The sequence below is a fragment of the Amblyraja radiata genome, chromosome 2 (assembly GCF_010909765.2).
Source record: "Amblyraja radiata isolate CabotCenter1 chromosome 2, sAmbRad1.1.pri, whole genome shotgun sequence".
Lineage (NCBI taxonomy): Eukaryota > Metazoa > Chordata > Chondrichthyes > Rajiformes > Rajidae > Amblyraja > Amblyraja radiata.
The window spans coordinates 20,225,669-20,243,723 of record NC_045957.1 but is presented as its reverse complement, the minus strand read 5'-3'; the positions used below and the strand labels follow the sequence as shown (position 1 = coordinate 20,243,723).

The 18,055-nt window shown below is 43.6% G+C and overlaps 1 protein-coding gene across 1 annotated transcript in view; it reads left to right on the top strand.

The window, feature by feature from the left end:
- Window positions 1-18,055, top strand: part of gabbr2 (gamma-aminobutyric acid type B receptor subunit 2) — a 759,033-nt gene that overhangs the window by 732,200 nt on the left and 8,778 nt on the right. Inside the window, exons 16-17 of the mRNA XM_033042801.1 lie at window positions 1,337-1,519; window positions 3,042-3,171. Coding sequence (XP_032898692.1) covers window positions 1,337-1,519; window positions 3,042-3,171 — 313 coding nt within the window. The remainder of the gene's footprint in view (window positions 1-1,336; window positions 1,520-3,041; window positions 3,172-18,055) is intronic.

The following is an 18,055-nucleotide window of genomic DNA, read 5'->3' as shown; positions in this document are numbered from 1 at the left end:
AGGAGAGGGGGGAGAGTAGAGGGGGGAGAGTAGAGGGGGGAGAGGAGAGGAGGGGTAAGAGAGGAGGGGGGGAGAGAGAGAGGAGGAGAGAGGAGGGGGAGAGAGGAGAGGGGAGAGAGAGGAGAGGGGGAGAGAGAGGAGATGGGGAGAGAGAGGAGGGGGAGGAGAGAGGAGGGGGGGGAGAGGAGAGGGAGGGAGAGGAGGGGGGGGAGAGGAGGGGGGGAGAGAGAGGAGGGGAGAGTGAGAGAGAAAGGGAGAGAGACAGGGGGAGAGAGAGAGAAAGAGAGAGGGATAGGGAGAGAGGTGGGGGGAGAGAGAGGTGGGGGGGGGGGGGGGGGGAGAGAGGGGGGGGGAGAGAGAAGGGGGGGAGAGAGAGAGAGAGAGTGCCTTTTTACTTCAACCCAAACACAAACAACCATTTACAGGCAGTGCTTTTTTACTTCCAACTAACCATATATTCATTTTCAAACCACATTATGGGTACTCACAGCTGTGGAGACATTTGTTCAGTGTTATTCAGAGCTCTGATTGAGGCACACCACTTCCTGGTTTTATAGTCCCTCCCCTTCCCTCCAGCGGGGGCAGCAGAGAGAATGGGGAATTTTGGAAAAGCATTAATATCTCTGTCATATTTCATCGATGGGAAAAATCCTCGGCACACATGCGGCGGTGGGGGGCTCTGAGCGAGGTGGCCAAAAATGACGGCCGTAGGTGGCGGCGTTCTCTCGGAAATCGCAGCACAGATCGCCAAAACCGGTCAAGAACAAAGTTTTAGTAATATAGAAATGTGTTGATGAATGCAGAGTTCACCAATAACATAGAACATAATGCTTTCTAATTGTTGGTCTTGCTTTAGGAGGATATTTATTTTTGCAACCCTTCGCACTATTTTCAAGTTGAAGTTGCAGTGAGATCAAGTTAGCTTCATGAATATTTCTGAATTTCTCTCCTCCTGTACTCTGGGCATAGCTGAATCAATCATAAAAAAGTTTTTCCCTCTACCAATACTCTCCTCCACCAAGCAGAGCTGGTCCTTACTCAACAACTTCTCCTTCGAATCCTCACACTTCCTCCAGATTCAAGGCATAGCTATGGGCACTCGTACGGGCCCCAGCTATGCCTGCCTCTTTACAGGGTACGTCGAGCAGTCCATGTTCCAGGGGTACCCTGGCCCTATCCCTGAACTCTATCTCTGCTACATTGACGCCTGCATCTCCTGCATCTCCAGCACGCCATGCAGAATTCACTGACTTCATTAACTTCACCACTAATTTCCATCCTGCACTCAAATTCACTTCGACCATCTCTGAAATTCTTTCTGATTCTTTTCCTACAGCTGATTACATTAAGAACAAACCCAGATGCAGCCACACAAAACAGGCGATTACAATTCACCCAGAATCAGAAGAAAGAAGATTCAAAAACATCCACGTCTGTAACAAGTGTAAACCAGGCAAATACTTCTCGACTTGAGGGATTTCAGACAGATAATCATCGTCTGCGGATGAAAATCACAGAGGTGCTAACTTTGCTCTCAAACATTTCTGCTTTATATCCTCTTTTTTTCCCAACAAACTCTCCAAGCAGTTTCAAATCCAAGCTGTTGTGACATTTTAGAGCATATCTTTAATGTTTCGAAACTGACAGGAAAATTATTATGAAGATTCATGTAATAGAAAAGGCGGATTACCAGGTAAATTGAAGAAAAGAGTGAATATATAGGTGCCAAACATTAAATTTCTTACACATTTTACTGTGCAAGTGTACAGTCCCTCATAAAGGAACAAAACAGGAATTCCCTTAAATATTTAAGAAGGAACTGCAGACGCTGGAAAATCAAAGATAGACAAAAATGCTGGAGAAACTCAGCGGGTGAGGCAGCATCTATGGAGCGAAGGAAAAGGCAATGTTTTGGGTCGAGATTCTTCTTCAGACTGATGTAAGGGTGGGGGGAAGCAGGAAGAAGAAAGGAAGAGGAGGAGCCAGTGGGCTGAGGGAGAGCTGAGAAGGGGAGGAGAAAGTAGGGACTATCTGAAATTAGAGAAGTCCATGTTCATACAGCTGGGGTGCAGACTGCACAAGCGAAATATGAGGTGCTGCTCCTCCAATTTATGGTGGTCCTCACTCTGGCCATGGAGGGGGCCCAGGACAGAAAGGTCGGATTCGGAATGGGAGGGGGAGTTGAAGTGCTGAGCCACTGGGAGGTCAGGTTGGTTATTGCGAACCGAGCGGAAGTGTTCGGCGAAGCGATCGCCAATCCTACGCTTGGTCTCACTGATGTAGAGCAACTGACATCTAGTGCAGCGGATGCAATAGATGAGGTTGGAGGAGGTGCAGGTGAACCTCTGTCGCACCTGGAAAGACTGCTTGGGTCCTTGAATGGAGTCAAGGGGGGAGGTAAAGCGAGGTTCGTCCCTTCCCACCCGAACCACCCCCTCTCCGGGTACTTTCCCTTACAACCGCAAGAAATGCTACACGTGTCGCTTTACCTCCCCCCTTGACTCCATTCAAGGACCCAAGCAGCCTTTCCAGGTGCGGCACTCCACCCTTTTGTAATACCCATGAATCTTAATCTGATGGATCAGCTGACAATGGGGAACTTTATCAAATGCGTTAGTAAAATTCATGTAGCCACCATGTACTACCTTTTATATATATTTGTGGAACATGGATATTCTTTCAGAATAAATTATTTTCAGGCATTAGTTTTTTGTCAGTTTATTTAAAGTAGTTCTGCTGCAATTTGTGTTCATTAGAATCGGTTCAATGAACGTGGCAACTTAATATCTACTTAATTGACTTAAGCCATAATACAGACCAAAATAAGAATCTATGTGTGGAATTCATGAATTTACGATGGGCTCTGAAGAATGGAAAATGTCAATAAGGTGGACACAGCAGAAGCTGTAATTACATTTCTTGAAACATCCATTGCATGGCAGCCCTTCTATGTTCCCAGTGGAGGAAAGGTCACTGGATTTCACACAGGCATAATTGAGTTTAAAGAATATTCACTGAAGATGCACCACTTCCCTTTACAGCTTGACAAAGAGCTTGAGGAGGTTACCATGCAACTACAAGACACGCCTGAAAAAGCACAGTACGTTAAGCAAAATCATATTCAGGAGCTCAATAATATCCTGAGCATACGGAACTTCACAGATGGAAAAGGTAAGCCCATCTGTCTTTAATACCCTTAGAAAAATTAGTGACTCATCAAAGATGGAGCCAGTGGGCTTTTAAGATTGTTTACTAGCTTCTCATGTACTATGGAAAACAATGGGTGTTGGCTTATATTTGCCACAATTGATGATATTTAATCCAATTTGCCTGAAAGACTCTTTACTGAAGTTAACGTTAGAAATTTCAAATCCAAAATGTAGGACATTGGATATATTATCTGAAGCATTTGATTCCAGTATAGATTAATTGCATTCTGAGTCTGGTTGATCTCAAGTATTTTACAGGATAGCAAATGAAGCATGAAACCATCATAAAATAATTGAAGACATCAACATCTTTTCCTAATGTTTGTCTTCTGTACTGTTGCATTACTGAGGAATTGTAATAGTATTGAGATACAAGGAGTTATGAATCAGAATTCACCAAATAGGAATATATTCAGTTGGTATAAGAAGAATAAAAGAGGATCTGTAGTTACCTTCCCTTATTCTGTTTTCTTAGTATGATCACCAAGATATTTCCACTCAGGAAATTAAATACATTTTCTAACACTTTAACTAGTGTACATCTTGATTTAGTTGGCATTCCTCTGCTTTCGTTGTCATTAAGATTTGGGATTAACACACTGTTTAAGAAATAATCTCCAACATTATCCAAAGATTCCTCATTGGAATCTTTCTTATCACCAAAATGGTGGTTAGAAAGCTTCCAAAGAGGAAGTAGGGTGAGAGCAAACCTACTTGATTAAAATTCTTTTTTTTAAAGGCACAGAGTACTCTTGGCAGGTATTCCATTTCACCATAGCAAAGACTGAAAAAGATTGGGTAGTATCTTGTTAGATTTGAGTTTCAACAAGGTTTATTTCACTTATTCCCTTTTTACTGCCTAACTGTTGTTAGGTTTAATTGCCAAAGGCAAAACTCCACTGTTGCGTGAGACAATAGTTTTCAAATTACTCTTGTGCTTGGAGAGGGGGAGCAGAATGAAATTTCCAGAGTGGTCCTCAAAGCTGTTTGCCTGTACTTGAAGGTGGGTAAGACATGTAGGTGGATCGCATGCCTTGCTGGATCTCCTGTCAACAGAAGTGTACCTGCAGTTAATCTGCAAAAATTATTCTGCCATTTGCAACTGTACCATCAAAGCAGCATCGTTTATTCCAGTGACCGTAAGTTAAAACAATGTGTCCAGAATCTGACTGTCTGTGACTGGGGAAGCTGCAGTCAGCTTATTCTTAATGCAGTTATGGTTTAAAGGGTGCACTTGTGGCATGACTATCACATCTACATTTCATCTTGCAGGGGCGTGGGGTGGCAGGAGGGGGTGAATGCACAATAAGGATGTGTGATGGCTTGCCATGGTTGAGTAGGCAGAGTGGGCTGCATGGTTGAGGAGCACACAGGAATATTTATAGTGAGCGGTTCTGTTGGTCGGTGACTCTCAAATTGCAGCAGGCATAGTTCCTTCACAAGGTTCCTATAGGAGCCACTTTCTTTTCTGTCTGTTTCCTGGTATTACAAAAGGGAGGAGTGGGCAGGGAGCATACCCTAAATGCCAGTTAGGTTATTCTTTACAACTGTTTTCATTTTGCTAATGGGAATGGGAAATGGCATGGAGCACATGAAATTGCCTGGTAAGATCTATCTTGATCTATCTCACAGTACTTACTACTATATTACAACAAATTACCGTTGAACCATTGTAAGAGAACTGGCAAAGGTATTGTGTTTTAGGAGCAGGTGGTGGATAGATGATCCTTAAGGAGAAGATCTTGAAGCCTAGAAGGTAACAAGTGATTTAGAAATAATTTAAAATAATATATCTGCTTGAAAATACAATGGAATTAGGTAGGGTAAATGGGAGTAGGGATCTTTAGTGAAACTATACAAAATGTTTCTGCGTAAATGACAGGAAGCAGAACACATTCAGAAAACTGCTACAAATTGAAATGTTAAAAAAGTACGTAGGGGCACAGACTGAAACTGCAAAGTACATATTTAGCAAAGATATCAACACAGGAATAGATTGCAGAACATAGGATTTAAAAAGGAAGAACATTAGCAGCATAACGTGCCCAGGCCTATATTCAGATAGCTCAAATCAATTTATTTCTGTCATTTTCTGCTAAGTTGCACCCACTAAAAGGAGACTAAGTGGCAATGACAATTTCCAGTGGCAGGAACCCAGCTGATTCCATTGCAAATCTAGCCAATCTGGTGGTGATAAGTGGGAATGCTGTTGCTGTGAACCTGGGTGCAGAAGGTTGTAAAGTTTTCCATTGCCTTTGTCTTGTCCCAATCGGCCTACGCTTGCAATAGCCAGCATTGATTATTACCTGAATTTAGACTTGGCAGTAATTGAACTCTTTACCAGGAAGCAGTAACTCGATGATGTAGATATTTTTAGTTAGGACTGGAATATTGGCTTCCTACTGATATTAATTAATACTTTGTGATTGTGAACGTAGGTTTATTAATGCAATCAATTCTAAGGCTGTAATTTAGTCACAGAGGTCACATGTGTGACACCTATTGTGTCCTTTGCTAACATCTATGATTTTTAATGATCTCCATGAACTTTAAAACTGTTAGAAAAAATATCTAAAATTATAAATCAATTTGCTAGAGGAACTCAGTATGTCAGGCAGCATTCATAGAGGGAAGGGAACAGTCAATAATTTGGCATAGAAAACACAGAAAAATAGGTGCAGGAGTAGGCCATTTGGCCCTTCGAGCCAGCACCGCCATTCAATATGATCATGGCTGATCATCTAAAATCAGTACCCGTTCCTGCCTTTTCCCCAAATCCCTTAATTCCGTTAGCCCTAACAGCTAAATCTAACTCTCTCTTGAAAACATCCAGTGAATTGGCCTCCACTGCTTTCTGTGGCACCAAAGGGAATAACCTCACATTTATCCACATTATGCTAGATTTGCCATGCATCTGCCCACTCACCCAATCTATCCAAGTCACCCTGCAGCCTCATAGCATCCTCATCACAGCTCACACTGCCACCCAGCTTTGTGTCATCTGCAAACATGAAGATGTCACATTTAATTCCTTCACATAAATCGTTAAAATATATTGTAAATAATTGGGGTCCCAGCACCGAGCCTTGCGGTACCCCACTAGTCACTGCCTGCCATTGTGAAAAGGACCCGTTACTCCTACTCTTTGCTTCCTGTTTGCCAATCAGTTCTCTATCCATGTCAATACCCTACCCCCAATACCATGTGCTCTAATTTTGCACAATAATCTCTTGTGTGGGACCTTGTCAAAGGCTTTTTGAAAGTCCAGGTACACCACATCCACTGGTTCTCCCTTATCCATTCTACTTGTTACATTCTCAAAAAAATCCATGCTGACTTTTATCGATCCTGTCAATGCTTTCCAAATGTGTTGCTTTAACATCCTTCACAATCAACTCAAGCACCTTCCCCACTACCGATGTACTGGTCTATAATTCCCCGCTTTCTCTCTCCCTCCTTTCTTAAAAAGTGGAGTTACATTGGCTACCCTCCATCCACAGAAACTAATCCAGATTCGAGAGAACATTGGAAAATGATCACCGATGCATTCACGATTTCTCGGGCCACCTCCTTGAGCACTCTGGGATGCAGACCATCAGGCCCTGGGGATTTATCTGCCTTCAGTCCCAACAGTTTACCTAACCCCATTTCCTGACTAATGTAGATTTCCTTCAGTTCCTCCCTCCTACTGGATCCTTGATCCCCCAGTATTTTTGGGAGATTGTTTGTGTTTCCCTTAGTGAACTTAGTACTCCCTAAATACTCGTTTAACTGTTCTGCCATTTCTTTGTTTCCCACTATAAATTCACCTGTTTCTGATTGTAAGGGACCTGCATTTGTCTTCATTAATCTTTTCCTTTTTACATATCTAAAGGAGCTTTGAGTGAGCCGCCTTCCCCATTTTATTTTTTCACCTGGCAGAGGTGAACAATTTCTGGAGTTCATCCATGCAGTCTTTAAATCTTTGCCATTGCATCTCCACCGTCAACCCTTTAAGTATCATTTGCCAGTCAATCCTAGCCAATTCCCATCTCATACCTTCAAAGTCTCCTTCCTTTAAGGTCAGGTCCCTAGTCTCTGAATTAACCGTGTCACTTTTCATCCTGATGCAGAATTCCACCATATTATGGTCACGGTTGCCCAAGGGGCTTTGTACAACAAGATTGTTAACTAATCCTTCCCTATTACACAATACCCAGTCTAGGATGGCCTGTCCTCTAATCGGTTCTTCTACATATTGATTTTTTTTAAGCTCTCCTGTATCCAGAAAATTATCTTCCTCAGCACAATTACCAATTTGGTTGGCACAATCTACATGTAGAATAAAGTCACCCATGATAACCACTGTATCTTTGCTACACGCATCCCTAATTTCCTGCTTGATGCTATCCCCAACCCTTTTCCCAATAAAACTCACTTTATTAACCATTATTTCTCCTCTGCCATCTAATTGTTTAGCTATTTTGTCTCACTCTGAAAGTTGTAATACTGTGATTTTGAGTTTACAATCTCTCTGGATCACCTGCCCCTCCACTCATCCAACTCTCCCCACCGCCCCCTCCCCCCCAATAAGTCTGAAGAAGGGTCCAGACACAAAACGTCAACTATCCATGTTCTCCAGAGAAACTGCCTGACTCGTTGACTAACTCCAGCACTTTCTGTACTTTTTGGACAAACAGTACACAAGGCAAGTGCCATCCAACCTTGCCCAGTCTGCTTAGGGGCTTCTGCTCTTGGTCTGACGGTCCTAGAAGGAACAACTTAATTGTGAGATGTTGTAAACATCAGTGCATTAGATTCAAACGGTCATATTCTGGAGAATACAAGGTTTAATACAAAGAACAGGCAGACTTTACTCAGAGCTGCTGTGGATTTGGAAGCAACAGCAACAAAGATAAGCAGGAGAAAACACTGATTGGCTCTAGCCCAAGTGGGAGGAGAGAAGTGAGTCAGAGGGGGGAAAACAGTTGAAAACTGAGGAATTTGGTTTGTAAATTGGTAAATTAGGCAATTTATCAGTCAATATAAGCAAGACGGCTCTTAGGGAGCGGCAGTGAGTGAGTGGCCTTGTGAGGGAAGTGCCCTGTGAGTAAAGTGTGAGTCTTTGGTGAGGAGGCTGAGGAGAGGAGACCACGCAAAATGCTGGAGAGGCAAGAACGGAAGAAGGAGATGTCAGGCAAGCTGATTCAGTGTGATGCTTGCAGTATGTGGGAGGTCAAGGACACTGCTGGTACTTCTGGCTTCTACAAATGTGAGAAGTGCATCCAGGTACAGCTCCTGAAGGACCGTGTTGGGGAACTGGAGAAGCAAGTGGATGACCTCGGGTTCGTCCGAGAAACGGAGTCGTTCCTCGACAAGTCCTACAGTAAGATTGTTACACCTAAGGTACTGGCAGAGAGAAGGTGGGTGACGGTGAACAAGGGAGGGAAGCATGGAATGCAAATGTCCCCGGGTGTTGTACCTCTTGTGAACAGGTTCACCCACTTAGAAGCTGTCGGGACAGAAGTCGGACGGACTGAGCGGCGGACTGGCTTGCGAAGCAAAAAGGGCTGTTGAGCCAAACCCAAAGAGGCCAACGTCAGGCAATGCCATTGTAGCGGGAGACTCCATTGTGAGAGGTAGGGACAGGGGTTTCTGCGGCAACAGACGGAATTCGAGGGTGTTGTCTGCCTTCCTGGTGCCAGGATCCAGGATGTCATGGACAGAGTGCAGAAAATCCTCAAGGGCGAAGGTGAACATCCGGAAGTGATAGTGCATGTCGGCACAAACGATGTCGGAAAGAAGGGGATGAATATTCTGCAGCGTGACTTTAGAGAGCTCGGAAAAATGCTGAAAAGCAGGACCTCCAGGGTTGTTATCTCCGGTTTGCTTCCAGTTCCTTGTGCTGGCGAGAGCAGGAACAGGGAGATACGGGACCTGAACGTGTGGCTGAGGAACTGGTGCTCGGGGCAGGGATTTAGATTCTTAGATCACTGGGATCTGTTTTGGAGTAAGGGGGAACTGTACAAAAGGGACGGATTGCATCTTAACAGGAGGGGGACCAGCAGGAGGGGGACCAGCATTCTGGTGTGGATTTGGAAGCAAATGGTGGTGCTACACGGGTGGTTTTAAACTGAATAAGGGGGGTGGGGTGTCAAATGGGATAGTGGAGGATGGAGTTAAAGGGAAAGGGTTTCTTAAATGTGTGAGCGTATAGACAGAGGGGTGTAAAATGAGGGTAGAAGCAATAGGTAGCAAGGTGAAAAGTAAAAGTGGCAGGTAGACAAATCCAGGACAAAAATCAAAAAGGGCCACTTTTCACCATAATTGTATAAGGGGTAAGAGTGTTGTAAAAACAAGCCTGAAGGCTTTGTGTCTCAATTCAAGGAGCATTCGTAATAAGGTGGATGAGTTGAATGTGCAGATAGCTATTAATGATTATGATATAGTTGGGATCACGGAGACATGGCTCCAGGGTGACCAAGGCTGGGAGCTGAACATCCAGGGATATTCAATATTCAGGAGGGATAGACAGAAAGGAAAAGGAGGTGGGGTAGCGTTGCTGGTTAGAGAGGAGATTAACGCAATAGAAAGGAAGGACATTAGCTTGGAGGATGTGGAATCGATATGGGTAGAGCTGCGAAACACTAAGGGGCAGAAAACGCTAGTGAGAGTTGTGTACAGGCCACCTAACAGTAGTAGTGGAGTTGGGGATGACATCAAACAGGAAATTAGAAATGCGTGCAACAAAGGTAAAACAGTCATAATGGGTGACTTCAATCTACATATAGATTGGGTGAATCAAATTAGCAAGGGTGCTGAGGAAGAGGATTTCTTGGAATGTATGTGGGATAGTTTTCTAAACCAACATGTAGAGGAACCAACGAGAGAGCAGGCTATTCTAGACTGGGTATTGAGTAATGAGGAAGGGTTAGTTAGCAGTCTTGTTGTGCGTGGCCCCTTGGGCAAGAGTGACCATAATATGGTTGAGTTCTTCATTAGGATGGAGAGTGATATTGTTAATTCAGAAACAAGGGTCCTGAACTTAAAGAAAGGTAACTTTGAAGGTATGAGACGTGAATTGGCCAATTGATTCTTAAAGGGTTGACGGTGGATATGCAATGGAAGGCATTTAAAGACTGCATGGATGAGTTACGGCAATTGTTCATCCCAGTTTGGTAAAAGAATAAATCAGGGAAGGTAGTGCATCCGTGGATAACAAGGGAAATCAGGGATAGTATCAAAACAAAAGATGAAGCATACAAATTAGCCAGAAAAAGCAGCCTACCAGAGGACTGGGAGAAATTCAGAGTCCAGCAGAGGAGGACAAATGGCTTAATTAGGAAAGGGTAAATAGATTATGAAAGAAAACTGGCAGGGAACATAAAAACTGACTGCAAAACTTTTTATAGATATGTGAAAAGAAAAAGATTAGTCAAAACAAATGTAGGTCCCTTGCAGTCAGAAACAGGTGAATTGATCATGGGGAACAAGGACATGGGAGACCAATTGAATCATTACTTTGGTTCTGTCTTCTCTAAGGAAGACATAAATAATCTGCCGGAAATAGCAGGGGACCGGGGGTCAAATGAGATGGAGGAACTAAGTGAAATCCAGGTTAGCCGGGAAGTGGTGTTAGGTAAATTGAATGGATTAAAGGCCGATAAATCCCCAGGGCCAGATAGGCTGCATCCCAGAGTTCTTAAGGAAGTAGCCCCAAAAATAGTGGATGCATTAGTGATAATTTTTCAAAACTCTAGATTCTGGAGTAGTTCCTGAGGATTGGAGGATAGCTAATGTAACCCCACTTTTTACAAAGGGAGGGAGAGAGAAAACGGGGAATTACAGACCAGTTAGTCTAACCAGGTAGTGGGGAAACTGCTAGAATCAGTTATTAAAGATGGGATAGCAGCACATTTGGAAAGTGGTGAAATCATTGGACAAAGTCAGCATGGATTTGTGAAAGGTAAATCATGTCTGACGAATCTTATAGAATTTTTCGAGGATGTAACTAGTAGAGTGGATAAGGGAGAACCAGTGGATGTGTTATATCTGGACTTTCAGAAGGCTTTCGACAAGGTCCCACATAAGAGATTAGTATACAAACTTAAAGCACACGGTATTGGGGGTTCAGTATTGATGTGGATAGAGAACTGGCTGGCAGACAGGAAGCAAAGAGTAGGAGTAAACGGGTCCTTTTCACAATGGCAGGCAGTGACTAGTGGGGTACCGCAAGGCTCAGTGCTGGGGCCCCAGCTATTTACAATATATATTAATGATTTGGACGAGGGAATTGAATGCAACATCTCCAAGTTTGCGGATGACACGGAGCTGGGGGGCAGTGTTAGCTGTGAGGAGGATGCTAGGAGGCTGCAAGGTGACTTGGATAGGCTGGGTGAGTGGGCAAATGCATGGCAGATGCAGTATAATGTGGATAAATGTGAGGTTATCCACTTTGGTGGCAAAAACAGGAAAGTAGAATATAATCTGAATGGTGGCCGATTAGGAAAGGGGGAGATGCAACGAGACCGGGGTGTCATGGTACACCAGTCATTGAAAGTAGGCATGCAGGTGCAGCAGGCAGTGAAGAAAGCGAATGGTATGTTAGCATTCATAGCAAAAGGATTTGAGTATAGGAGCAGGGAGGTTCTACTGCAGTTGTACAGGGTCTTGGTGAGACCACACCTGGAGTATTGCGTACAGTTTTGGTCTCCTAATCTGAGGAAAGACATTCTTGCCATAGAGGGAGTACAGAGAAGGTTCACCAGACTGATTCCTGGGATGTCAGGACTTTCATATGAAGAAAGACTGGATAGACTCGGCTTGTACTCGCTAGAATTTAGAAGATTGAGGGGGGCTCTTATAGAAACTTACAAAATTCTTAAGGGGTTGGACAGGCTAGATGCAGGAAGATTGTTCCCGATGTTGGGGAAGTCCAGAACAAGGGGTCACAGTTTAAGGATAAGGGGGAAATCTTTTAGGACCGAGATGAGGAAAACATTTTTCACACAGAGAGTGGTGAATCTCTGGAATTCTCTGCCACAGAAGGTAGTTGAGGCCAGTTCATTGGCTATATTTAAGAGGGAGTTAGATGTGGCCCTTGTGGCAAAAGGGATCTTTGGCTACGGCTTCTTGTCTGTCGGCGCCACGTCCGCACACGTATGGAGAGAAGGCAGGTACAGGTTACTAGCCATGATCATATTGAATTGCGGTGCAGGCTCGAAGGGCCGAATGGCCTACTCCTGCACCTATTTTCTATGTTTCTATTTAACCTTTGGCCTTCATCAACTTACTCCCTGATTTTCTATACTCCTCCCTGTGATTTAAAAAATCCCTAAGGCAGTGTTATTATTCTGTTTCAGGAACTAGGTGGCGCTGGCAAGGCCAGATTTTATTGCCTGTTCCTATTTGCCCATCATAAGTGATGGCAATCCACAACCTTGAGTCGTGGCAATCCTTCTATTCCTTGAATTCTGTCGGGCTAGGACTTCCCAGTTAGATTTGGCAATGACAATAGACAATAGGTACAGGAGTAGGCCATTCGGCCCTTCGAACCAGCACCGCCATTCAATGTGATCATGGCTGATCATCCCCAATCAGTACCCCGTTCCTGCCTTCTCCCCATATCCCATGACTCCGCTATCTTTAAGCGTGGCGCCAACAGACAAGAAGCCGTAGCCAAAGAACCGAATAGAAAAGAGGCCACAACGCCAATGAACCGAAAGAGTCCGAAGACGAAACACCTACTAACCTAAAGGGTGGGACGTCTAAATGCAAACTAACCGAAAGGGCGAGACGCCTAAACGCCAACGAACCGAAAGGCTACGTCGCCTAAAAGCAAACTTACCGAATGGCCGCTCAGTCGAAACGCCACCTACCCGAAAGGCAGCGGCGCCTACCGGCCAAAGGACCGACTGCCGCTCAACAGAAAAGTCCAATAACGGACTTGACGTTGCTGGGAGGCGGGTCTTAGGACTCTTTCGGTTCATTGGCGTTTCGGCCTCGTTTCTATTCGGTTCTTTGGCTTCGGCTTCTTTGCTTCGACCTCTTGTCTGTCGGCGCCGCGTCCGGGTACCATCTTTAAGAGCCCTATCTAGCTCTCTCTTGAAAGTATCCAGAGAACCGGCCTCCATCGCCGTCTGAGGCAGAGAATTCCACAGACTCACAACTCTCTGTGTGAAAAAGTGTTTGCTCATCTCCGTTCTAAATGGCTGAGCCCTTATTCTTAAACTGTGGCCCCTGGTTCTGGACTCCCCCAACATCGGGAACATGTTCGCTGCCTCTGGCGTGTCCAAACCCTTAATCATTTTATATGTTTCAATAAGAACCCCTCTCATTCTTCTAAACTCCAGAGTATAAAAGCCCAGCCGCTCCATTCTCTCAGCATATGACAGACCTGCCAACCCAGGAATTAACCTTGTAAACCTACGCTGCACTCCCTCAATTGCATAGACAATAGAACAGTTCACTGCAGAAACAGCTTATTTGGCAATGTCCACGCCAAACATGATGGCAAGTTAAAATAATCTCCTCTGCCTGCACAATATCCATATCCCGCCATTCCCCATGGAGTAACTAACAGATCAGGCAGCATGTGCCTATCTAAAGCCTCTTAATTCCGTGTGTCATATCTGCCCACCACCACACCTGGAAGTGCATTCCAGGCACTCACCACTTTCTATGTGATAAAAAAAAACCTCTTCTGCACATCCGCTTTCAACATTGCCACTCTCACCTTAAAGGTGTGCCGCCTAGTCTGTGACATTTACATCCTTGGAAAACGGTTCTGACTGTTCACACTATCTGTGCTTCTCATAATTGTATCTACTGTGATCCGGGCTCCCCGCAGCCTCAACCTGAAGCAGAACGGCAATGTAATTCTGCAGTTGGTAGTGTTCCTACATGATTGTTGCCCTTACCCTCTCGGTAGCAAAGGTTACGTGTACCTCCAATTAATGCAGTGCGTTTGATGAGAGTAACGATGGACATGCACCACTAGTGGAACAGACCTGCACTAATGTACTGATGATGTAATTCCCAGGTGTATACTGAGAATCAGGGAAAATGAATGCACTAGTTTCAAATTGTGATTATCATGGTCATGGGAATTTAATTAGCCATTCTTGAAGAGAAACAGTTAAAAGAGCAGAAAAACACCAAGTGATGGAGTAACTCAACAGATCTGGCAGCATCTCTGGAGAATATGGATCGGCGACCATTTGGATCGGGATTCTTCAGCCTTTGATCCAAAACGTCAACTATCCAAGTTTTCCAGAGATGCTGTCTGACCCGCTGAGTTACTCCAGGACTTGTACCTTTTGTGTAGACCAGCATCTGCAGTTCCTTGTTGCTACAGTAAAAACAGCAGCATGGTTCACATACCCGCCAATTGCTGTGATCTCCATGTTACCATTTTCACTGTGATTTTGTTGTCAATTTCCTTGGCAGACATTCCCTTTGCTGTCAACAAAAGGTCAGAGAAACATGATGAATTTCATAAACTAGAAATTACAAGCATCTAGTTTTCGGAATGATCCCAAACCATTTTCATCTCATTGAGTTTTCTGAGAGTCAAAATCCTCAACCCTATTCAATGTAAATTGTTTAAGAACTTGCTAATGGTTCACTCTCATCCTCATTGATTGATCCATTCAGTTCCACTACATAAGCGTTTCAATCTTCTTCCTGCTGTGATGAGCTTGTCTTTAAAACCTTCAGCATTGATTTGACAATCTTCTGTTAAACCTTTTGAAACTGAGCTAATTTGAGGTTATTTAATGCTACAAATGAGTTCCCTGAGCACGGTTTATCTTGTTCATGGCGACTGATGGTGTCCTAATGCAGTAACAGAACATCAAACAGCTTTTATACAAAACATTAGGATGATGTAGTGTGCCGTGAATGCTTATTTTTCAAAATCACAAATTTAGTTGCAGAAGTAAGCCATCAATAATAAATGAAGATGAGGATATTAAAGTATCAGAATATGTATTTCAATAAATAACTGTTGCAAAAATAGGTTTTGCATGAGTATTTATCATAGAATTGCAGTGTGGTTGCATCGCAGGAGGAGCCTATTTGGCTCATTACATTCACAACAGCTCTTCACTGGGACAATGCTCAAGTTCCACTAGACAGGTTTTTCTCTGGCCTTCTGTATCATATGGTAGCCAATTCACTCTTGAAGGCGACAATAAACTATGCTACTCCTGAAGGCAATGTGTTCCAGATTCAATCTTACACCTCTTAAAAACAATAAACACTTCTTATGGATCAATTTTTTTTTAAAGCATTCCCATTGCCAAGGTTATACTTACAGGTCCGTAGTTACTGGCTCCTTGCTCCCTTTTTTTAAAGCAAGAAAGTAACATTAGCCCTATGAAGCTCATCGGATGATTATGGTCAGCTCCCCCATGATTTCCTCCCTCCTGTACTTCCTCAAAATCCCGTTTTGTTTAATTTACTTTAGAGACACAGTGTGGAAACAACTCCTTCAGCCCACCGAGTCCATGACAACCAAAGATCCCCCATACACTAGTTCTATCCTACACACTACGACAATTTACAGAAGCCAATTAATCGCCAAACCTGCACGTCTATACTGCCCTACTTTGACAAAAGGAAGCAACTGACAATTTTGTCAAAATTGAGTTATTGCTTGTTTTAGGGTATTTGAGATATGCTCTACACAATGGTGAACAAAATAACTCCTTCTCTGAGTACAATTTGAAAATATTGATACCAGAGAAGTAAGAAATTCCATCACAGAGAGCTGAAAGAAAAACACATTTTCCTAATTTACAAGAAAACTCCTTTCTGTCAGTTGCTTCCTTTTGTCAAAGTACGGCAGTATAGAATGTGGCCCTGATGAGCACCTGAAGAAAGCCCACGCGGTCACAGGGAGAATGTACAAAGTCCGTACAGACAGCTCCCATCGTTAGGATCGTACCTGGGTCTCTGGCACTGTAAGGCAGCAACTCTACTATTGTGGGACTCTTCCATCCAGTCCTGGCGACATACTAGGACTCATTTCTCTCATTTGTTCTCATACATCCTTGCTATCACTTTTAACACATCTAGTGTATCAATTATCAAGTGACCTCAGTATCCCCGTAGAACATCTGATTTATGTCCCTCTGATGCACCTCTTCTCCATTTACCTCAACCATTTCCACAGAACGCTCTAGGATATCCGTTTATGTTGTTAGCTGATACTTTTATCATCCACTCTTTGCCCCTCATTTTAATTTTCACTTCCCCTCTGATTCTTTTGTTTCTTGCTAGTACATACATTTGTCACTCACAGATTATTTAAAGCTTTATCTTCATCCGACTGCATCTTATTATTCAGTATGCTATGGATTTGTTTATTCTTCCTTCGCCGCTCATGAGGATGTGCTTTAACTAAATCTGAACTTTCGTTTCCTGAAAGCCCATTGTTACAGTTACAGTTACAGTTTTGTTTGTCAGCATTTGGCTCCAATTCACCTGGGTCTGTATTCCCTAGAGTTAGAAGAATGAGAAGTAAAATATACAAAAAATCTACGGGGCTTGGCAATATAGGCAAAGAGTTGATGCTTTACCCAGTCTATAACCATATAACCATATAACAATTACAGCACGGAAACAGGCCATCTCGGCCCTACAAGTCCGTGCCGAACAACTTTTTTCCCTTAGTCCTATAGAGGTTGGGATATTATGATACAGTTGTATAAGACGGCGAAGCCACATTTAGAGTATAATGTTGTTTTGATCACCCTGCTATAGGAAATATGTTGTTAAGCTGGAGAGAGTACAGATATTAACGAGAATGTTGCCAGGACTTGAGGGCCTTACCTATAGGGAGAGGTTGAGCAGGCTAGGACTTTATTCCTTGGAGGGCAGGAAGATGAGGGATTCAGTTTAGTTTATTGTCACGTGTACCGAGGTATAATGAAAAGCTTTTTGTTGCGTGCTAACCAGTCAGCAAAAAGACAATACATGATTACAATCAATCCATTTACAGTGTATAGATACATCTAAGGGAATAACGTTCAGTGCAAGGTAAAGCCAGCAAAGTCCAGTCAAGGACAGTCCGAGGGGCATCAGAGGTAGATAGTAGCTCAGCACTGCTCTCTGGTTGTGGTTGGATGATTCAGTTGCCTGATAACAGCTGGGAAGAAACTGTCCCTGAATCTGGTGCTGTGTGTTTTCACACTTCTATACCTTTTGTCTGATGGGAGAAGAGGTCAGTGATGAGAGGAAGTGGTCAGGGTGCGACTCATCCTTGTTTATACTGTTGGCCTTGCCGAGGCAGCTTGAAGTATAAATGGAGTCAATAGAAGGAAGGTTGGTTTGTGTGATGGCCTGGGCTGCGTCCACAATTCGCTGTAATTTCTTAGTCCTGGATGGAGCTGTTCCCAAACCAAGCTGTGATGTATCCCCATACAATGGTTTCTATGTTGCATCTGTAGAAGTCGGTGAGAGTTGTTGCGATCTTATAGAGGTGTGTAAGATCATGAATGAAATAGATAGGGTTGATTCGTGGTCTTTTACCCATAGTAGCGGAATCAAGAACCAGAGGGCATAGGCTTAAGGAGAGAGGGGAAATATTTAATAGGGACTTGGGGGCAACATTTTCCGTACAGAGGATGGTGGATATATGGAATGACCGCCAGAGGGGGCACTATAACAACATTTAAACAATATTTGGACAAGTACATAGAAAGGAAAGGTTTGTTGGGATATGAGCCAAACACAAGCAGGTGGAACTAGTGTGGATGACGCATCTTGATTGGCATGGGCAGGTTGGGCCAATGGGCCTGTTTCCATGCTGTATGACTCTAACCGAGTTACTATATCAAGATAAAACAAATATACATTTATTT